The sequence below is a fragment of the Falco cherrug genome, chromosome 4 (assembly GCF_023634085.1).
Source record: "Falco cherrug isolate bFalChe1 chromosome 4, bFalChe1.pri, whole genome shotgun sequence".
Taxonomy (NCBI): domain Eukaryota; kingdom Metazoa; phylum Chordata; class Aves; order Falconiformes; family Falconidae; genus Falco; species Falco cherrug.
In genome coordinates this window covers 16,551,246-16,573,845 of record NC_073700.1, presented here as the reverse complement: position 1 = coordinate 16,573,845, position 22,600 = coordinate 16,551,246, and the positions used below count along the sequence as shown (strand labels likewise).

The window sequence follows — 22,600 nt, the reverse complement described above, 5'->3', positions numbered from 1 at the left end:
CGTGTAGCTGGGCAGGCCTCCCTCCTGCTTCCTGGTCATGCATCCTAGTCTAGGACAGTTGCAGGATAGTTTTTGTCTTGGACGTCTTCTATTTACCCGCCAAATTCCCTACGTGCACGGTCACATGCGACTGGGAGTGTTGGTGTCTTCTCATAAGCAGGGTTGTTGCTGACTGGGCACCTCCCCCTGGTTCTCACATGTGGGTTTCAAGCCCATCCCAGGGAGAGCTGCGGTATGAAAACTGGCACAGTGGGGTGGCGTTGCACCGAGGCCTCTAGCACCATCTCCCCACGAGCAGGGCAGCTTGGTAAACACCACCGGCATAGGGACAGAGTGTGGCAGGTGTGCCCCCTCTCGTGCTCCCTGCCTACAGATTAGTAATTTGCTTTCCGTAAGTTCCAGTGGGATGGCTGCAGGGAGCAGCGCAGCCCGGTGCGGGTGCAAGTGGAGTGATGGGCGCTGGAGCTGCAGCTGTGCCTTTGCAGGGGTCGCTGCAGAACGGGGCACTGGCGTATCTCCCTCCTCAACTGCTGGCGTTGTTGGGTAGTCCTGCTTGGGTTGTTGTTGCCCAAAGCTGACTGCCTGTTCCTTTCTGGTCCCTCTCAGCTAGGCACATTCAAGTCTGATGATGGGGACTATTTTGTAGAGCCACTGCTATCACTCGAAGAACAGGAGTACGAAGAAGAGCATAATAAACCACATCTAGTCTACCGACACCGCACGCCTCCAACCAACTCTTCAGGGGACAGGCAGACTTGCGATACTCCAGGTACTCGTTTCGTTACTGCCCTTGATAACTCGGCACTTATGAAAGGGAACTAATTTGCAGTAAAAAGCCAGTAGGTCTGCGTGGGGCAGAAAGGATGTGGAGTTGAGGAACCCCTCTAGAAATGGTGCCGCATGCGCTAGGACCGGGCTCACGGTGGTACTGCTGTACCGGAGAGACGTGGTGCGCCTGTGCTTTCTAGTAATCAGTTATAAGGAAGTTGTGGTTAGGAAAGACGTTGCGGTTTCAATTTCATTCTGGCTGTAAGGCTGGCAAGAGATCCGTTGGGCTGTCTTGCCTTAAAAATCCCACGAGCCTTTAAACTTGCCTTCTGTCTTCTCCTACATGTAATTCCTAACTATCCTAATCTGATTTTCACTCTGTCTGAAATTCTGTGTCTGTCCTTTAAATGACATCCTTCTGCCTTGGTCTTGCTGTGCTCCTGGTTTTCCCTCCCTAAATCTGGTTGTGAGTCGCAATGTCCTATTTCTTTCTAGCGGAAGTGAGAAGGTCCTAACGTCAACCCTGATGGTTTTTCCCTTATTAATCACTTTTCCGTGGCTCATTTTCAAAGGCTTTTTTTCTCCTTGTGGCCCTTCCTCCACCAGCACCATCTCCCTGACCTCCTCGCTTCCTCTTTCTAGTCTTTGCACATATGAAAGAGCACAAGCCTTTTCATCTCCCCTTCACGTGCCTTGGTGAGCAACAGCCATGCTCCTACTGTCCCTATTATCTGCAGTGGCCTCCTGCTGCTCTTTGCTTCGTTGACTTCCTGATTTTCACAACTAATCCTCTCCTTTGGCAGCAAACGCTTAAGTTCTCTCTGAAGAAGCTTATTCCTTTGGTCTCCTGTTTCACTTGCTGTTTTTCCATCCTCCTTTGGCCTGCAGCTAGATCTACAGGAGCTAGCAGAGTAGACCTTGACTGGCTTTCCTTGCATGGGCTGCAGGCTGCTCATGTGCTACAAAGTAGGTGGAGTTGCTCAGGGAGTAAAGGTACCACTGGAGGAGAAGTGTGGTGCCAAACTTAGACTTCATTTAGCACGTGTGGCTTGTTTGGCACCTGTGACTGTGGATCGCGGTCGTGCTGTCCAGCTTGTGCTAAGTCAGAAGATGCTCTGGTGCTCTGTGACCAGCCAGAGCTGATGCACTAGCAACATGTGTTTCTTCTAGAAGATGTGTGGATACGTGTCTACATGCAAGCATACGTGCTGGGGGACAGTGGTACCTCTCACAAGGCTGTTGTTGTTTGTTCTTCCAAGGGTTGCTGCTGGACTATGCCATTCTGGTTTCTCTCTTCCAGCTGTTTCTGCTCCCTTCTTTGAGATCAGATGCAGGAGACTCAGAACAGTTGGAAAGAAACACGGAATCTGGCACATTGCATCAGTAGCCCTTGGAGGAACGGAGCAGCAGATCACAGGACTCATTGAATCAAAGGTAGCTGGGAGGGCTCTGACTTTCGCTGTGGACTTTACTTTGTGCTGTAATAACGGTCTACTGTATTTCATCCCACTGTTCCATGCCTCCCGTTTAGGGTATTATTCTTCTGGATCATGATTCGCAAGAATAGTACTCCATCCATGATATTACCTACGTGGTATCCATCTCTTTCTCTCTTTTTCCAATATGCTTTGCCTCTTGCTTGTCTTTGTTTCCTTGCACTTCTCAGTTGCTTTGTGTAGAGGAGGGAGGAAGTCTCGCCTCTCAAATACAGGGTTAAGGGTTCCAGATAGGCGTGACAATTTTACTGGTCCTCCTGTCTTCTTCCCCTCCATCTCTTCCTCTCCCTTTTGACGTTGTCCAGGTTTTTGAAAGGGAAGGATGCTTTGGTCACATGTGTGTGGTGAACAAGTCTTAGCCACTTTGTTTAAGGAGCAAGTGCAGGGCAGCTTGGGCAATGCTGACCTTTGGTGTTCCCCTTGGGGTTACATCTGGTGGAGAGAAGGTCTCTCATGTCTTTGGAACAGAGGGGAAAATACAAAATCTAGCAGTGCTTACTGTTTTGCTCAGGGTGCATCTGTCACTCCTGCTGGAGAAGAATGTTTTCATGAGAGTTTGGGAGTTTGTTATAGCTGTAGGGTGTTGTGTAAATCCAGTCCTTTGTCAGAATAACGTGTGAAAAGGTGCGTTCGCATTGCCAGCTTCTGGCAGGGAGTGAAATTTGCTCAGAGGAAATTCGCGTGAGGGAAATCTGAGGTACCCACCCTGCAGTGAGCAGGGGAGCCCATGTTGCCAGGCAGTGGTGCTATTAAGAATGGATTTCTGATAGCAGTCTTCCTGGAAATTATTATTAAGCAACACACTGGTGTGCCCGTGCCATGATGATGTAATTACAGACTTCTCGCAGTATCCAGGAAAAGTTTCCCTCACGAGCTGACTGACAGATTGAGTAAAAGCTTTCATTTCTAGTGGTCTCCCTGGTGTTACTTTTACTTTCTGACCTCCTCTGGTCAGCTTAGAAAAGCAGGTATTTGATTTTCTGAAGTTTTAATTAGCAGTTTCTGATAACAGTTTTAGGTCCTCTGACATATGAGATACTCTGCAGATGTTCTGAAAAAAGATCTTTCTCTTCTGAATGCTGACGGATATCAAATGCAAACCGTGCTCTGCACATGAACTTTCATAGCACTGCGCCGGGGTCTCCTGGCAATGCACTTCAGCCGTCTGGCGTATAGCTCAACTGCCACAATAAAAACTTTTGACGAAGTTTTCCTTGGGGTAATAGTTAATGTAGTTTCAGTCATAGGAAATGGTGCAATTTCTCCTCCTTCCCTTCTTTTCGTTAGTACCGTGAATCAATTTGTCATCTGGTCAAGGATCTGGCAGAGTAATTAGTTGTGTTTCACTGAATAGCCCTGACGGGATGAAGACTTGGCCAGGCTGACAGCATGATGTCACTAGGTGCAGCACCGCTACCACCCATCGCTTCAGGATAGCGAGCTCTTCCGATCCAAATTATTAAATATCCGCTTTTTTGAGGTGGAGGAGGAAGAGGAAAGAAATTCTGATCCTAAAAAAAGAAAAAAAGGAAGTGGCTCATTGCAAAGCTGGAGAGTGGAGCTTTCCTGCGCCCCACGGGGGAACAATCTGACTCCAATGATAAAAGGCGCGTAGCTGCATCCTGCGGCACCGCGGGGAGCTGTGCCTGCCGTGATGGCTGGATTCAGGAGGCCGGCAGCAGGTCTCTGACCACCCCACCACCTCCAGGTCCAGTCTGACATCCCGCTAGGAACAGACTGGCGAGCCCTACCCACCAGTTTCCATGTGAACCCACAGAGGTTTGGTCTTGCAGAGAGATGTCCAGCTCCACACGCCAGCAGGACACTGCCTCTGGTTGTCACCTAAATAAAGCACTTCAGCCACCTCTTGCTCTGCATCTTGTGTTCCTTTCTGCTGCCTCTCCTTTCTCTCACCTTTCCCACTTTTGTCGCTGATATGTTTATACGTATATTTTGGTTGTTGGTTTCTCTGGGGTTCTTTCAGTTTTCTTGGATTTTGTCGTAGGTTTAGCTTTTTACTGAATCTTGCCCAATCCTTCTGCCTGCTGGCCACCCCTCGTTCTGAGACAGATGTGGCCTCCACCTGCCTGGGGGCACCGAGCCACAGTTGCCCTGTGTCCATGGGTATAAATGCAAAAGTTGGGCTTTCTCGTCTCCCTGCTTCTGCTGCATGCTCAGCTATTTCATTGCTCCAAACTTTGCAAATTCCTTGCGGCGTTTGCTGTGACCCTGGTGCAGGACTCCTGAATGAACTCTTTTGGGCAGCTCCTTCTTTGTTCCCACTGCGTTCAGTTTGCTGCTCTCCTGATCTGTGCTTTCCGTTTCCTTCCCAGCTTCGTTAGTGAAAAGCCTCCCTGTTTTTGCCTCATTTTTCATAATTCTTTTGTATTCAAGACCCACCTGTGGCTGAGCTGAATAAATCAAGGACTGAACATATAGCGAGGGCTAGCTGTTCCCATGGCTTGTTGCTGGCCAGCTGTGCACGTCCTGAGGCTGGTGTGTTAGACCTGAGCTCTGGGGCTGCGTGTGAGGATCTTACAGTCCTGGCTCCTTAATGAGAGTGCTTAAAGCGGGAATATCCACCACGGGCAAAATTCCTCATGCAGAAGCAGCAATAACACTCTGATGGTGCCAAACTAGTAGGAAGATGATTAGAGCTTTTTCCTAGTCCTGGAGGAGAGCCAAAGGGGCTGTAGCCAGCAAAGAGGCCTTCCAACAATTCACACTGAGGTGGTGAGATCTTGGAAGCAAGCTCAGATGAGTGCAGGACGGAGCAGATCTTACCTGCACAGAGCCGGCTGTGCCCGCACCTGCTGCTGGCAGAGGTGGGGAAGCCTGGTGATTCAGCTGCCGAGGTCGCTTTCCAAAACACACCAAGCGTTACCAGCATAGGCGGCTGCTGGGCACAGCCTGGATGGAGGCTTAGCATGTCCCAGTACTTGCCAGAAATGGATGCAAAAGGGTCTCAAATTTGCAACTGACTATTCAGTTGTGAGGTGTTGAAGCGGTTTGACTGCTCAGGAGGCAGCACATGCGTGGCCAGGCACAGCAGCTCCACAAGGGCAAGACCTATGTAATGTGTAATGTACTCATCTGGGTGAGGAGGAGAGAAGCTGTAAGGTGTGTTGAGAAGGCTGCGATCAAAAGCACAAGACAGATTGTCAGTGTGGACCAAGTCTTGCTGCTGAGCTAGCGCGACACAGACATAATCAGTAATATGTCACTGATTTTTCAGCTGCGTTAATGAGTAATTTGTAATAGATGACCTTTTCATGGTAACCTTAAAAACCCTTCCCACTGAACGTGATACTGAGAAGCCACCAGAGCAGAGGAGCACTACCCTGCGTCTTGAGCAAGTAAATGCCTGGTGCTGCCAGGTTGATGATTGTGATCCTGTTTCTGTGTGAGAATTAACACCAGCCTGCTCAGCCCCTACAGATGGTTGTCATGGCTCTCCCAGTGCCACCCAGCTGTGTGGGAAGTCATTGGTGAACCCATGGCACAACCAGGAGATGGCTCTGCCAGTGTGTTCCCACGTGCTTGGGAAAGGGTGGGCAGGTTGAGGTTGCCAGGCTGTGGGTTTGTTAATCGGTTATCAGTGTTGTGACTGGGGAGGTGCCCTGGGGGAGGATGTGTTGGGGGTCCAGCACCATGGCTAAAGCCTGGCTTTGGCCTTGTCCATGTAATGTGGTCTCTCGTTGGCGCAGGTAGATGATGTCTCGCTCCTGCCTGAGCTGTGGTTTGAGGTGTATAGCCAGTGTTAGAACTGGCAGTGGTGGGGAACAGGGCCAAACGGGCCAGAGGTGGGAATCTCATACTCATCCTACAGACCATTTGTATGTGTTAGATTCTTACTTTATAACAGTTTTGAGGCAGAAATTTTGAATGCTTTTTCCACAAGACTTGGTGCTTGTACCCTTGTGAGTGAAGTCCTGGATGCTTTGCAGTCAAGCTGTTGGTCTAGAGCTCTTTTGTATTTTTTGTTTCTTTTGGACTGTTCATCTTGCTTCCAACTGTGACTTTATTTTGGTTTTCAGCTCCTTCATCTAGCAGAACTTCACGTTCTAGATGTCTTGTTTCCAGGCAGGTCTTCAGGCAACTTCTGTACTGCTGGGTCTCACGTAACCGTGGGGCTGCAGATCAGGAGGGAGGTTTTCCTAAGCCTTTGCTTCCAGGTTGAGCAATCCTCGAGCTCTTTCAAAGGCCTGTTTAAGCTGTCAGCTTTGCTTCTGGCCTCAGGGTAAAACATTGACATCGTTCTTTCTCTCAGAAAAGTTTCTCATCTTAAGGAAGTGAATTGTAATTATAGTCAGATAGTAATTATTTCAGGTTTCCTTCCCTCCCAAAACCAGCAAATGAGAGAGTCACGTCACAAGTCCCATATGCTAATGTAATTAATTCTATTTCTGGCTTTCTGTTGAGGTAATAGGGCAGTTACAGCCAACTAGTACTTGGTCAAATGGGCCTGGGATGTCAAACACAAGCTTTTCCCATAATGAGTCAGGAAAGGGATCAGGCTGTAATGTTTCTGCTATCTTTCTGTGGTGTTTAGCAAGTGAAACAAGGTATTAGATTGACTTCAGTGAAAACATTTGATTGCAGCTAATTATGCAGATCCCATTGCTGTGGTTTTGTTCTAAAATTTCTCAATGTGAGCTATAAGCAGGTGCACACCTTTTGTTGTTGTTACTCTTAGTATTGAAAATGTATTGAGCATCCAGCTGGCATGGTAGAAGCCCAAGATGGTGACTAAACAGATTATTATTGGTTGGTTATTGTTTTGCAACTTAAACATGGATTATTCTCCTGGAATCAAAATGGGCATACTTGTAAAAAGTAGCTGCAAAATTGCATCATCTGTGTGAACATCTGCTGAAGAAGGGCAGGTGGGAGAAGCTGAGAGGTATCACTTTGGTACTTTCCATCTGTACCCTGTGGCAGATACTAGTGAAAATAAACAGGCAGATTATTCTGTGAGTTCTCTTCCCACGTGCCTGTATTGTCATTACCAGCATCCCTGTGGCCAGTCGCTAGGGAAAGTCTTTCTTTCTAATGGGATGTTTTCCCTCATCTTTTACCGAGTGTCAGTACAAAGTTGTGGTGATCTCAGTGGTGTTCTCATCATTATGGCACCTCATAGGTATCACTAGGCTTGAGCGCGGACAACGTGTTGGCGGACTTGTGACTGTTATGCATTGAAAGTTGCATTAGGAGCAAGCGTGGGAGTTCAGGAGCTCTGGTGGCTTGCAAGGCAGAAGCCAGGTTCAGCAGGTGCAACCTCTGCACTCTGAGCTCTGCGGACAGATAGGTAGATTTGGTTAGCCAGGCAGCCCTGGCTGTTTTCCTGATGTGCTGAAACGCCACCAGTGCACGTCAGCGTGGCTGTGGTGTATTCATACTGGTCTGACCTACAAGCTGGCTCACATACATGTCTACTCGCAGGTGAAATGCCGGGATGTACTTTAGCAAACTGCTCAGCCCTTTGCAGTGTCAGGGTGGGTTTTGAGGGTATTTTGCTATGGTTTTTTTAGTCATTCTACAGAGCTAGTATGTTTTTCTTCCTGAACCGGTGGATCATGGAACTGGTTTCAGTGATTTTTCAGCACTGTAACTTTCTGTCAGCTATACTTTAAACCAATTTTGTACCAATTGAATGGTGCTTTTGTGCCTTGCGGTTGTGAGGTGCGGTTCTTTTAATTATTTTGTCTTTAAGATGATCTTGAATCATTTTCTGCCACATGCTCAGCTGACGTGTTACTATCTGCTTTCTCAAAGAGGCAATTTATTGTTTTGTTCATTAATCTAGTTTCTGTCTGTTGTGCAAAATTGATAGCTTTCATGTACAACTTTTTACCTTAGGCAGAAAAAAATTCTTTAAAGCTGGAATGCATTCTCACATACATCATCAGGAAAGGAAACGTCTAGAGTATGTGTGGTCTTCGGTGTTTACATGGCACAAAACCAGAATATTTTCTTACTAAGGGAAGTCGATTGGTGCTAACTGTGCAAGTCCGTGGTCCTCAAGTGTTCTGGCTCAAGCAGCAGGAAGAAAGGCAGAATCACCCTGAAAGACATAGGGGCCTTCAGCATCACCTTGAGCTTTAGCACTTCCAAGGTTGGGGTCTCTATAGCCGAAGCCACCACAGACTGCAGTTGGGTGAAAGGAGGTGGCACTGCTGATTTTTGTATCAGTGATGCTTCATGCCAGTCTAAACTGCTCATGGCTCTATAGTGTTACTTTCTGGCCTTAGAGTATTTTCACACATTACAGAAACAAGTTCCAGGCTCTGGGCTTGATGCGGAGGACTGACTTCAGCAGCCGGTGGTCCTGGACGTGGACCTTTCTGAGGATCTGAACATCTAGGAATCCACTTAGAAAAGTGTATGTGCAAAATTCAAAGTGAAGGAAGATGACAAAATTAACAGGCAGGTGTGCCTGGGTCATGAGGGCTTATGATCCATTTGTGCAAATGTTTCTCTTAGCAGCAAAGAAAACTGTTAAGAAGGTCAATATTTTGGTTGTCCTGGAATGGTTTGGGAGGGAACTCTTCTAAGCCCAGACTGTTTCCTAATTCATAGAGAGTATGAACAACACAGGGAAAATTCAAGTTTCCCTCCTTTGTATTGCTCTAATAGTGGCACTTGTGAAAGGTCTGGTATTTTATTGCATTTCCAATAGTTCCAACCATGAAAGTTTGGTCTATGCAGTTTTGTCCAGCTCTCGACGATGAAGGCTGAAACTCCAGTTGATCTCTTTGCTAAATGGGTTCAGGCTAATTTGCAGTTGAACGCTCTCTGGTTTGCAGATTGGAAAAATCAAGCAAACTTTCATTTTCAGTGGTAGTGCAGAGTATCTTTCTCTTTGGATTTTGGCTGGCCTAGTTCCTTCATTTCCCTTCCGATGTAGGTCATTGCTCTCGCCTCTATCAATAAAGCCTGTGCTCCCCTTCTAGCTGCAGCAGCAGCTCCAACTACACAGTCAAGGGGCTATCCAGAGGGAAGGCAGGATTAGTCCTGCTCATAGGACTGGTCATCTCAGTGTGGTGCAGAGCAAGGCAGTTGCTGCTCCCTCGTTACGTTACCGTCACTGGCTGTTGTCTTGAGCAGGGTGAGAAGCTGTTGGCAGCAAAGGGATGTTCAGCTCTGGGTGATGCTGGCCCCAACAGCACACCCACAGTAACAAATGTGAGAATTTGGCCTTGTGCAAGTTCATCTGAGATATATCTGTAGATACATTGAAAGATAGAGATATAAACCATATTGATACAGAATTAAAACAGACCCAGGGCTAGAAAAATCCTTTGGTCCAGCTTAGGATCTGTTTGGGTCTTAAAGAGGGAGCTGGTCTCCATCCCATTTCCTAGCAAGAAGAGCCTAAAAGTGTGGGTTGAAGACTGGAGTTTTCAAGTTAAAGCTGGAGCCGCAGGGTGGACCGAGCCCTTCGGGCAGAGTTTGCTGCCGTGGCTCCTGCTCGAGTGGAGGGAGGCAGGTCACACTCTGCCTGCCTGCCTGGGGGGAGCTCAGCTCAATTCTGATCTGTTTTGTGGAGGTGTGCAATAAATAATTAACTTCCAAACGATAGTTTTATCATCTGCGCAGCTGGATCAGAGCAGGTCTGGGAGCGTTAAGGGCCAACCACTGAGCAGCAAACTTTGTGTTAAAAATCCTAGGTCACACGTTTGGAAAAGGTATGATAGTGGGTCGGTTTGAAAGGACCATGTTCCTTTTCTAGTAGGGGGAGGCTGTTAGTTTTATTAACTTGAGAAATTGATTTCCACACACACCCTGCATCTTGCTCTCTCTCTCTTTTACCTCCCTCCCCTGCTATGTCCAGCTCTCATGAACTCGGAGCTGAACTGGAATTGCTTGCATTGTCACATGTCTTATTTAATTGTGCAAATTGCTTTCTATTCCAAGGACAAGTTAATGTAGAAATGGAAAGGATTAGAACTGTTGGGATAAGCGATCACTCTTTCTTTTAATTTTTGGTTTTAGCATAACAATAGCTACTATTTCAAAAGCAGTCCCTGGCTCTGCCCTGTCACCCTTTCATGCAAAGTACTTGCACAGGGCTTGAGTTTCCCCTGCCCTCTCCCTTGGGATAGATCCAAAGTCCATTAATCAACAGGAATCACCCATAAATCACCTCAATGGGCTCTGGACTGAGGCTTCTTCCACAAGCAAAAATAAATGGCATGGGTGGGAAGGTGTCATCAGAAAGGAATATCCCTGTCACAGAATTGGGTCTCCTTTTTAAGTCCCACACAATAAAGAAGAAGCCAAGCCAAAAAAACCCCAAAAAAACCTACACCTCCAGATCTGTCTAAAGGCAGTGCAAACACCATAGAACTGTCTTAGTAAAGCAAGCAATGACATGGGCATTATTGCAGCAGCCTTTTAGCCACCTCTTAAATGAATATTAACTGTTGAATCAGTGCATAGGCTTGCCTAATACTTGAATTATTGGTCTGTAGTTTGTGTGGTTTTAAAGTGTTTGTCTACTCATTGGGGTTTGGTTTTTCCGCAAATTAAAGAAAATGTTTTGTTGCTTAAACCCATCCAGTTACTGCCATGTGTAGGTAGATGTTTTTCAGGTCATTTGCAGAGACTGAGAGCTTACCAAGCAAACCATTTTTTTTCCCCGATTTCTGTTAATATATTAACACAGTAGAGGGAAAAAAAAAAAAGCAAAACCAGTTGGAAAAACATCACACCCTTCTTTGTTGTTGTGTGTGGTGGTACGAAGCTGTTGCTGTAAAACTGCAGGTTTCTTGTGTAATGTGAGAAATTTTCACTTCTGCTTGATTAAACAACAGTATGCTGCACTGTGCAGTAAGAGCATCTCTTCTCTGTTGGGGCTGTTGTAACAGAGCGAGATGATCAACAGCATCAGGCATATGGAGTAGTGGTAGTGCCTGTTTGCAACTCCCATTAACACTGGTGGGAGTTTTATGGATGGGTTGAGAGCAGTGCACTGCCATTCAGTGATTAATTTTTTACAGGTGAGTGTGCACCGTCTCTGAGTGTAGTTATATGCAAGAAAGATGGGTGAAGATAACAGTTCACTACTATCAAAGTCCAGGAGTGGCTTTACATGCAATGCATCCCACTCGTTTGTGCTTGGTTTTACAGTAACTAGGCTGGCAAACATACTATACGTGACTTGTCCAAATGGCAGGCTGGAAGTGTTGAAGCAATTTCATACCTGGGAAAAAAAATAAAAGTTGTTTTTTGAAGGGATGATGTGGCTGGCTTGCTTTTTGTGCCAGACGGGGGAGGTACACCAATACTGTACCGACACTTGACAGCGTTAGGTTAATGATCAGACTCAATGATCCTAAGAGTCTTTTCCAACATGAATGATGCTGTGATTGTGACACCAGATCACTGCAACAGAAAGAAGGGTGGTTTTTCCTCTGTGCTGGGCATGCCTGGCTGTGTTGGCTCTGGTTCTTCTGCATGGTGGGTCAGGTTGGGGCTCTTGGAACCAGACGTGGCATTTCATATGGACCTCTCTGGTTTTTGGGTGGGGTGGTTTTGGGGGTTATTTTTGAGAATGTGACAACACTAGCTGCAGCATTTCAGTTCAAGCTTAGTGAATATCAATTAATTTCTTTTAAACACCTCCCATATAACAGGTGTCTCTTCAAAGAATCCTTTGCATTTCCATCTTCTTTTGACATCTAACCTCCCTCTGCCTGGCTGGCTGGAGGAGGAGATACCTGAGGCCTGTGGTCCCATCTGGGGCTTTGTGGAGCGGCGGTGGCAGATGGTGCAGAGCCCTGCCTTTGCACGACAGCCTTGCTCAAGCCCTGTTGAGCATCTCCCCATCTCCCCATCCTTAACATGTTTTCCCTTGAGCACCTGTTTCTTTTGGAAGTTAAGTAACTTAAAAGGGAACTTGAACTGACTGGCTGAGGGTGCAGAGGCGGGGGGAACTGGCTGAAGGGCTGAGGTTAGCACTTTCTCCTCAGTCCGGTCGTCTTCTCACCTTTAAGTTATTTGTATGCATAGTTGGCTTCCTGCGCTGATTGGCACTGAAGTCGGGATAATGTCACGGTTGCCCATGAAGCCGTGCCAGCATGAGAGCGCAACCTTGCCAACACAAGGGCATTGATTAGTGCAGAGGAACTAGGGCAATCCAATTATAACCACAAATGCCATTGGCTTTCTGGAATTCTTACTCAAATAACTGCAGACTCTCTGCTGTATTAAGGTAGTCTGGACTATATTGAGAAAGGGGAATTTGTAGGACTTGGGTAGTGTAGAGTAGACAGCAATTAATTCTTAAATATTCTATTGCCTATTTACACGTAGGGCAAAAGGATAGTATTTTTCAGATAGGTAGAAGCTGGCTGACCCCCTTTGCCTGCCTTGATATTAGAGAATGTATTTATTTTTTTTAAATCATTACAAAATATCCTAAAAGGAAACTGCACAGAAAAAAAAACCTAAGAAGTTTCCTATCATTTCAATCTTGTTCGAGCATTGAATATTCCTTTGTTCCCTAATATTATGCTTCCTCTAACCTACTCAGTGGGTCAGATAAGGAAATGTGATTTTTTTTTCACCACCATGACGAAATTAAGCTAAAGCTACAAAGAGCATGAGGGTTGTAGCCTGGAGTCTTAGATGAGTAGTTCAGATCTGGCTTTATATTAAATGCAGAAGCGAACAGTCTCTCATGGATGAATCACATTCAATTAGCTACTTCCTATGATGAACTGATTAAAAATTAAGTGGCATCAAGTAAGACTGATTTTGCTCTTACATTTAAATAATGCTATAATTACATAGTAATCAGATGGTAAATCTTAATTGTACATGTTCCATATGTTTTATTTGCCTGTTCTGCCTCTTCACTTTGTCGTCTTTGTATCAGCATGGAGTATATTTTCAGGCTGCTTTTATGTTTGGCCTAATTGAATATCAAAAACAGTATATGTGAGACTTCCTGAATTCTATTCTTTAGCTGGTGGCAGCTGTGCTATTAGATGACCTTTACCATTCCCGTAGCACAGAATAATAAAGGGGGGGGACGGACGTGAAGCCCAGCCGTGTTATTGTTAGAGACAGAAATAAATCATATAATTGCTTCGCTATGAAGGCCAAATCCTGCCGTCCTTCATGCCTGAGTTAGAAATACAGGATTTGGACCTTTGTTTCCTGTGGTTTCCTGGCCACCTTGGACGTGCCCAGAATCCTCACGCTGCTGCTGCAGTGGCTAATTACCATCGCCGGGCTCACGTCGCGTTACGCTGACCCGCAGCCCAGGCTCCATCCCTCCTCCGCGGGCAAGGGGACAGCTCTGCTGCCCGAAAGCCTTTACGTGAATGTCTGCCTTCAAGTGCCGTTGGCTTCTGTAAGGTTACTTACAGAACTTACAGAAAGAAGGTTACTTAAGAAAAGCCTTGGGTGCTGGATTACGTGGTGGGCTCCCACAGGGTGCTTCTGGTTTGGTTAGCCGTTTGGAACAAGCCTGCTAACTCTTCATTGAAGTAAATAGGTATTTTGACATAACGTGCGTGTGGCATTAACTTCATACACTCCATAATGTGCTTTATGGTTTTGTCTGCTTTTTCATCATAGATCATGAACACAGTCACAAAAAGAACAAGCGGAAACACTGGAGAAGACAGTGGGCAGAAAGCAGCATATTATCCGACGTGGAGATGTTGAAACACAGCCTGGAAGTGAACTCACTTTCTGCAGATAGTAACAAGACTGGGAGCGTCAGTGAAAAGAAGAGCCACAAGCGAACAAAGCGGTTTCTCTCCTACCCTCGGTTTGTGGAGGTGATGGTGGTGGCTGACAGCAGGATGGTCGCCTACCATGGAGCTAATCTGCAGCACTATGTCTTAACGTTAATGTCAATAGTGAGTATTCAACTACGGGGAGTAGATACACCCCCGGATCATTTTCTAGAGGTCGCAGCACCCTTTCTGCTGTGTTCGTGTGTAATACTGTCAGTTTGCCTTGGCCAGGCGCAGAGGTAATGCTGGGATTAGAGTAAGGCTTGGCTGGGCAGCACTGGTTGGACTCATCTGCCTTCCTAGACCCATCATGTTTCCTAACCCTTCCCGCACCTCTCCCTTCCAGCTTTCTGAACCCCAGGCAGCGTGGGAAGTATCACTGGCCCTTAAGTCCTGTTCACGCTGTACTCTTTATTTAAGCCCGTGTGAAATAGCAGCTGAATTAAAAATGTTCTCTTGGGGACTGGGTCTTCCAAGAGACTGGTGCTAGTAGGTTATGCAGTTGCCTGACTTCCCTTGCTGTTGCAAGGAGGAGGAGCCAGTGGTCACCTTGATCCTTAGCATAGTGCTTGGAGTTGGCTTTCCAGGCTGAGGACAAGGATTTTAGCAGCTGCTGGCACTAAGATGCAGTAGTGCAGTCCCCAAGGCAGCTCTGTAGATGCAGAGCGACTGGAAGTGAGTATCCAGCATAGCTGTGTCACTGGGGGAATTTTCATCCTATTTGAGGGTAGAAGTGCGGTTGAATATGTGGTCTAAAACCATCCATGTCAAAATGAGGCACTTGAGAGAATAAGTTGCTTTTGAGAGTCTTGGCTGGTCATTGTACCTCAGAGCAGAATGATCCTGTAATTTGGTGAAATGTGTGCTAAAGCAAAAAGGAAACGTTGGGTTTCTGTGATACCAGCAGGTTTGTTTCATTCTAAAATTGCTCTTATGGCAGGTGTCTCCAAGTAGCATTGGAGCACTGAGTGGTACAGAAGAGCAGCTCGAAAGAAAAACAGTTGCAAAATGGAAAACATTCATGTGTTGTCTTAATTATTTGTTTCTTTGAACGTTAGCAATAATTCTGAATATTTCTTTTTGAAACAGGTGGCGTCTATCTACAAAGACCCAAGCATTGGAAATTTAATTAATATTGTTATTGTGAAATTGGTCGTGATACATAATGAACAGGTAATGGAAGTGATTTTCTTCACCTTCTGTTTGACCGTAGCATTTGTAGTGAGCATTGCGGCAAATAATTAAAATACCTGCTTTCTCTGTGTTGCTTATTAGGATGGTCCTGCAATATCTTACAATGCCCAGACAACATTAAAAAACTTTTGCCAGTGGCAGCAATCCCAGAACCACCCTGAAGGAAGTCACCTCCAGCATGACACAGCTGTGCTTGTTACCAGGTATGGTGAATATTCTCATGAAAACTGTGACCAGTTACGAGTTAGAGGCTGTGAACATATAATATATCCAGCTATGGGAAGTGTTCGGGTTTTGATGTGGGTGTAATAACATTTGCAATTGTGGGAGCAATGTAACTGTGAGCAGGATTGGGATAATGTGTCCACCGTGGCAGTAGATGACTTTGAGAGGTTCAGGACTATTCAAGGTCTGCCCGTGGGTTCAGCATAAGATGAAAAACTGCGGTAGGGAGTTGGTTCGGACTCTGACAGGACAATGTGGCAAACCAGCATGAGAAAAGTCCATTGGAGGACCAAGAATTGCTTTTGGATGTTGTTATTGTGCTTGTACCTTAACCCACTGCTGCATTGAAAATTAATGTGTCAGGTCTGTTCTGCTTTCAGACAGGATATTTGTAGAGCGCACGACAAATGTGATACTCTGGGTAAGGAAAAGCTTTTCTTTGTCTTTTAACAACTTTTTTTGTAGTGACAATGTTAGTTGCCTGTGCTGAACCGTGGGCAACATTTCTTTTTCTATTGTAAACCTCTTTGTTCTCTCCTAGGTCTGGCAGAGCTGGGCACAGTCTGTGACCCATACAGGAGCTGTTCAATTAGTGAAGATAACGGACTGAGCACTGCTTTCACAATAGCACATGAACTTGGCCATGTGTACGTTTTATCTAAATACATTTACATTTAAATAGCCCAAGATTTATGCTAGCTAGAGCTTGCCAGCCGGGCTAGGACTTGGTACCTGCTGAGCCTAATTATTTGAGAGGAGATAAATATGCTTAGGTAGAAAATGCACCACCGAGGACGATTAGGCTGTGGTGTGACTCTGGGAGGTGGTGGGGTCCTCCAGAGCCTATCTGAGAGTAGCAAAACCAGCAGACTCATATTTTGGGGAGGATGAGGGACATGGTACCCCAAGCAGCACCTAGGCAAGTGGAGAGAGCTAACAAAATGTCCCTTATTGCTGCGTCTTTTCACATGTACATGCAGATGTCAGCAGAATCTGCCCCAGCAGCCATGATGTCCTGGCCAAGCCATGGGGACTAGCCAGGATTTTGCCAGAGCTAGGAGGTGCTGAGTGCCTTGAGGAGGACCAGGGTGAGGGGCACAGGCACGTCTCACCTGGCTTTTGGGACTGAAGTCTCTGAGAGCAGGTCCTCAGCCTGCCACAGCTTGTCCCACTGCCACGTGTGGGGCTCCTGAAGGCAGCGCAGCCGCTGCCTGTGATGGGAGGGCTTTGCCCAGGGGGTCTGGCAGGTGATCGGGATGTATAAGTGAGCCTGACCCGTCTCCTGGGCTATTACACAAGGGAAAATCTCATGCTGCTGGACATTCCCAGAAAAGATGCTGTCATTCAAGATGCACCTCCTCCAGTGGAAATGTAACTGGTTTTGACTTTTCTTTAAGCGTGGTATAGTGAGAAAAACCTTAGGTCACATAGTCCTTTACCCTCCAGTTACAGCTCTTAGGCAGCTGGTTCAGTCCCCAACCACCTCACGCCTGGTCTGCGGTGGAGGTCTGTCAGTGTGGGATGGATGAGTACTTGGGAACAGATCTCTCATTGTTTTAAACTCCCTTTTTCTTCACGGAGAGCTGGCTGAGACGGTCTATTTTTAACCGCAGTAGTATTTGTTTAAATGAGATTTCCTGACAGAAGGTCCCCCAAGGCTTGGTGTTCCTCACACCCAACCTGTGGCTAATTCCTTCGCGAATGCTGCCCCGGAGCTGCCGGAGGGGTTAGCGGTGCTGCCGGGCAGGAATGCCTCTTTGCTCTTTTACAGGGAGCAGAGAGAAAAGGTGGCTCATTGGAGGCAATCTTAATGGGATATAAACTCCCCAGCCTTCGAACGCAGGATCACACCGGGTCATTTCCCCTTCTCCACTTCAAACAGCAAAGCGCTTTAAGCCGCTCCATCTCTGTTAGCGTATTTGCCACATTCTTCACTATGTCATGTGCTGCAAGCTTCGTGTGGGTTTCGGCTGATATTGATGCCTGATGGCGTTTTGTAAACCTGCCACGTAAAGTATAGGAGCCAAGTCTATCCCCAGTGCAACCCTATTTAGGCCAACAGCATGAGGGATCAGCGCAGCCCAAGGTATTCCACTGCATTAGAAAACATTTTGCAGCCCGGACAGGGTGCTGCCTGTGTGCACGAGGGGCTTCAGGCAGCGGTGGTCGGGGGGCTCAAGTTGTTTGTCTCTTGAGAAGCTTATTCCCCCAGATCAGCTCGTGGCAATTTGGCTCGGTCCCACAGTACTTGCCATTTTTATGAAGGTGGAGCCAAACTCCAGCCTGCCTGCGGGATCGCAACCATCAGCTGAAAAGGAAACTGCAGCTGAAATTGCATCTTGCTGCAGCCTCCCTCAAGGGCTTGTCTGGCTAAACGTGTGCACAGTGTGGAGAGCTTACCGGGGTGCTGCGTGGCTTTTTGCAGACAAGTGTTAGGAACCCCACTGGGGCAATGCTTGTTGACACTTACAAATTTGTGCATAGTAACGTTTTTATTCTGTAATATCTGCCAATAGCATATCTGGGAAAAAATCCTGGGTTTGCTTACATTTTGTTCACACTGTTCCTCTTGCTATGCTAAACACTTGACATTTGCCACTGAAGTGACTCTGCTTTTCGCTGCTGTTTTTCTCTTAGATTTAACATGCCACATGATGACAATCATAAGTGCAAAGAAGACGGAGGTAAAAATCAACAGCATGTCATGGCGCCAACCCTGAACTTCTACACCAATCCCTGGATGTGGTCAAAATGCAGTAGGAAATACATCACTGAATTTTTGGAGTAAGGCCTTGCACATGCACGTGTTGGGCTGTGTTTACATGTGCATGCATCCCGTGGGGTTCACAAGTTCATCTGAAGTCCTAGTGTGCAGCGTTTGGAGGAAATCAGAGGGATTTGTGTGTGCACGCATCCTTTACATAGAGCAGGAATGCACCCCTGGCATCCAGTCCCTGCCAGTTCAGCCTCGTGATAAACTGGCAAGGACCGGCCTCTCTATGGGGAAGAATAAGTCTTCCCCCATGGATATTGCTTTTAAGGAATGCACGTTCTCCTTGAACCTGAAGAGTGAGTTTTCCAAGCCCTGTGGCCCAGATAGAGCCGTGGTTTAGGAGGCAGATTGAATCTGCCTTTCTGCTCCACAGGTAAAGATAAAGCCCTGGCACTCGTCCATGGTGGGAACACAGTTCCAGGAGCCCGCGGGTCAGTCTGATGCACAGTGGTCACCCATTTTGCTGCGATGCCTTCCCATATGTTGTGATGGGAAACAGAACGAGAGCCGCAGTGGCAAATCCAGCAGCTTGATCCTTTGGGCAGTTCTGCTGATCGATGAGGTTTTTTCCCAGTATGTACCAGTGCTTGCTCAGGGACTAAATGCAGGTCGGGCACACTCAGAAAAGCTTTTACCAGGGGAGCTGACTGCACTGTGGTGGGTGGTCGTTGGCACAGCACTGGGGGGGGGGGGGTAGCGGATGGGTAACGCACCCTCCTGTGCTTGAGTCTGCAGTAGCTGTTGTAGTGCTTGTTAAATCTGGTAGATGTGGTGTGCACCTGCCCTAAGGCTAATTCAGGTAAACACCAATGGGTTCGAGTCTCATCGCCTCCTGTTTAACACCATTTTTTTCAATTTGTGTTGTAGCACGGGTTACGGGGAGTGTTTGCTTGATGAACCTTCATCAAGAACTTACACGTTGCCTCAGCAGCTCCCGGGGCTGATTTATGATGTCAACAAACAATGTGAGTTAATTTTTGGACCCGGATCTCAGGTGTGCCCCTATATGGTAAGTGACATTCCACACCTTGTTTTTCCTGGTATTGCCAGAGCAAAATAAGGCCTTTTGGGGTTGGATGAATGGGAGACTCACAAGCCATCAAATTACTGTCAGGCTTGTGAGCTAATGATAAATCCTGGGGGGTTAATTTCATAAAGGATCATCTATCTGGTAAGGCATGTGGCACATATTTACTTAATATTTTGATCTTTCCAATAACTTAAGCAGATGCAGTGTCGGCGACTTTGGTGCATTAACATCGATGGTGCGCACAAGGGATGTCGTACCCAACACACACCTTGGGCTGACGGGACAGAATGTGAGCCGGGAAAGGTCTGTAATACCCGGGGGTTCATGTCTCGTAGCTACGTTTCCTAGGGCCCAGGCTAAGCACGTCAGCCAAAATCCTCCTGTGCCAATGGCCGCTTGTACGGGGCACAGCTGCTGACTGCAAGGGTGGAAGCCCAAAGCAGCTTGGTGTGTTTTAAGCCTGGTGTGCATGGGTCAACTCTACCCCAGCTAATGTGATTAAAATCAACTGCTTGGCGTGTTGTTTAAAGCAGGTATTCCTTCTGGAGCACTTATATTTTTAAATCAATGCCCTGGAGCGAACTCTTGAACAAAACTTTAGCAAAGCTTCCCTAGGATTTTATTAGAAATTTCCTATGTGATGTGAGCAATTAGTAATTTTGTGTAAAATAAACTTGCCAACTGGCTTCTCATCTTGACAACTTCAGAGTAAAATATAGAACTGCATGATGGTTTCTGTATGGAACGTTTTTGGCAGTAATTCATAGGAACTTTCAATTTCAAGGTGCAGTGTTGGTTTTCAGCTAGTGCTGTGGTTTCTAGAGTAAGTATTTAGGTTTTAGTTATACAGATCTGGAAAAAAATAGTTGAGAGGATTTTTCTTTTTTTATTGAGATACTGAAGCTATTGAAGAAAAATACTAACTAATTTTCATCATTTATGTCTGAACAAAAGTATTCTCCATCTGGCTCTAGTAAAAATTTTTGCTTTTCTGGCTATTAATGGTCAACAGTTAAAGTTGTCTTTAGAAAGAGTCAACATTTTAATTCATAGTTTTCCAAATGTATTTTAATAAAAATATCGGGATACTATTTCAGATACAGGTTTCCATACAGGCTGTGGATCCCCTTGGTAATTACTCTTTTGTTGCATGTGTCTGAAAAGCCAATTGTTCAATGACACTTGACTGATTTCCTTGAAGACAATGGGCATAATGTATCAATTTGCCTTCCTTTCATAAGGAAAAGTGCAGTCAACACGTTTGTTTTTGTTGTTGAGAATGTGCATTGGAGATGTGGATAGAAATCCTATTCCGGTGCTACTCCTTGGAGCCAGTGGTGCACCAGTATTTAATGTTTTAGTGTAAAATCCTCCCTGTTTTGTGCCTCAGGATAAAGCATTGGCATCTTCGGAGTCCCTGTGACTTGAGACCTTGTGTCTTCAGCTTCTCTTTTAGAGAGCTTTAGGGGTCTGCTCATGGCTGGAAGCTCAGAAATGAGTGTTTTCCTGAAATTCCAAAAATAGGGGCTGCAATTTTGTTCCGCAAACCTGCAGCTACCCTTGGGTATGACCAGAGTGATGTGCAAACAACTGTGATGGAGCAGATTGGCACCTCTGAAGAGTTACCCCATGTCATGCAGGAGGCAGTGTCCAGCTGTGTGGCTCTTAATAAAGACCCTGTAAGCAAAAACATTTCAGTCCACAAATTTAGACAATTTGACAAGTTTAGACAAATTAGACAAGTGTGACCTGAACCTCTCAGCTGAGAGCAGATGGGCTCTTAAGAAAAGCTAATGCAGTCCACTCGTGTTCAGGCATTTGAATGTATTCTCACAAAAAGGCTTTATGGAGTAATTCTTGGATCTGTGTGTTGGTCTAATTCAAGCTTAAGATTCAGATCATCATAAGCCCTCTCCTCAGTGTTTACTTGGGCTTGTAAAGCACTGAGGTGTGAGTCTGGAGTGCTTTTTGTTGGAATAAATCACTATTTTGGTACTCTGCTGTGGCCAGGAGCCCCATCAAACTGCTGCTTGCTGAATAATGCCTTGCCTCAAGTCTGCACGTTTAAAGCCCGTGATATATGGTTTGGCAGATGGAGAAAATACTATGCCATTTTTTATGGAGATACCTTTGGAAATGAGGGAGCCTGAATAGCTAAAAAAAAATATATAGCTAAACCTACTGGGATGTAGATTTAACCAGGCTCTAAATTTATTCTTAAATCAAGGACACTGAAACAACACGGGTGTGTTAGCTTATGCATATTTTGCATGTGAGAACACTGAATTTAATATTGCTAAATCAAGTAATAAGTCCAGCCCAGAATTTGGCCTTTGCTGGGTGAGCACCAGTCGTGGTGGTTTACAGTGTTTCACAGCACCAGTGCATTGTTGGGTGGAAATAAATCACTGAAAGAAAATAAAGAGGGTTGTAAACTTGGGCCTCTCTCTCTTGTGGTTTTCAAGGTTGTTTAAAGAATGGTAAAAGAAGAGTAGAGGAATAGTAATCATTTCTGTCTCCTGCCGTATGGCAGCAGGTAGCGTATATGTTATGCATGCATGAAGCTTCACAGCACTTGTCTGCCCCCTGCTAATCTATTCAGCCAAAGTCAGCCCAAGGATGGGAGCTGGATTTGGTGAATTATCTGGGACTCCAGTGGCAAGACAAAGGAAAGGAAAGTCTGTTGTCTTGTCTCCCGTCCCTGCCATTGCTCTCCTGCTCAACTGTGTGTCTAAGTTACTTTGAATTTGCTCGACAAAAACTCTTTTACTCATTTTCTGATCTGTAAACTCATAGCAAAGAGAACCCTGGCAGGCTTTTTAGTTTTTCTGTTGTAACTCCACATAGAAATTATTTTTAAAATACAAAAGGCACAGCCAGACTATTCACAGTGTGGTTCCAAGAAACACTATTGCGTTTCCATAAGATAATCTTGCTGTTTATGTAAAACAGCTGCTCTTTTTTTTTTTTTTTTTCTCCCCACCATTTGATATACCATCAACTCCAAACCCCCATTTTTTAATAACATCAAGGGATGTAGGTGATTTCCTGGTTAATTCTCAACCATTGGGTGGCAGACATATAGATCATGTCATGGTCTGTTCGCTGTGTACATTCACTAGTTAGCTATTCGGTCATCTTCTCTGGGTCAGTGGTGCCAAGCATGACTGTGGTTATATATTTAGCTGTGAGCATCAACACGGCTGCGAGAAGTTCTCCACTGGGACAGCAGTGTTGGATTGGTGTCATGTATTTTTTGTACGTTGATGATGGCTGTCAGACCTCTTTGTCCCTGTACAGGACTGGCGTGGGGTCCCCATCCTGCAGTTTTTCAACCCTTTGAATGCCAGGAGGAGTTATG

The 22,600-nt window shown here is 45.9% G+C and overlaps 1 protein-coding gene across 6 annotated transcripts in view; it reads left to right on the top strand.

Moving 5' to 3' along the window:
- ADAMTS9 (ADAM metallopeptidase with thrombospondin type 1 motif 9) overlaps positions 1-22,600 on the top strand; it is an 86,204-nt gene that overhangs the window by 1,364 nt on the left and 62,240 nt on the right. For 4 of the 6 annotated variants that reach the window (XR_008731769.1, XM_055707382.1, XM_055707379.1 and 1 more), the window contains exons 3-11: positions 607-769; positions 13,854-14,140; positions 15,107-15,190; positions 15,293-15,414; positions 15,817-15,857; positions 15,978-16,083; positions 18,074-18,220; positions 19,077-19,218; positions 19,435-19,542. Coding sequence is in view for 5 of the 6 variants with exons in the window: in XM_055707382.1 (XP_055563357.1) it covers positions 607-769; positions 13,854-14,140; positions 15,107-15,190; positions 15,293-15,414; positions 15,817-15,857; positions 15,978-16,083; positions 18,074-18,220; positions 19,077-19,218; positions 19,435-19,542 (1,200 nt within the window). In the remaining variant the exon portion in view is untranslated. Of the gene's footprint in view, positions 1-606; positions 770-2,068; positions 2,203-13,853; positions 14,141-15,106; positions 15,191-15,292; positions 15,415-15,816; positions 15,858-15,977; positions 16,084-18,073; positions 18,221-19,076; positions 19,219-19,434; positions 19,543-22,600 lie in introns of those variants that run through there. The other 2 variants (XM_055707381.1, XM_055707384.1) reach the window with 2 other exon arrangements.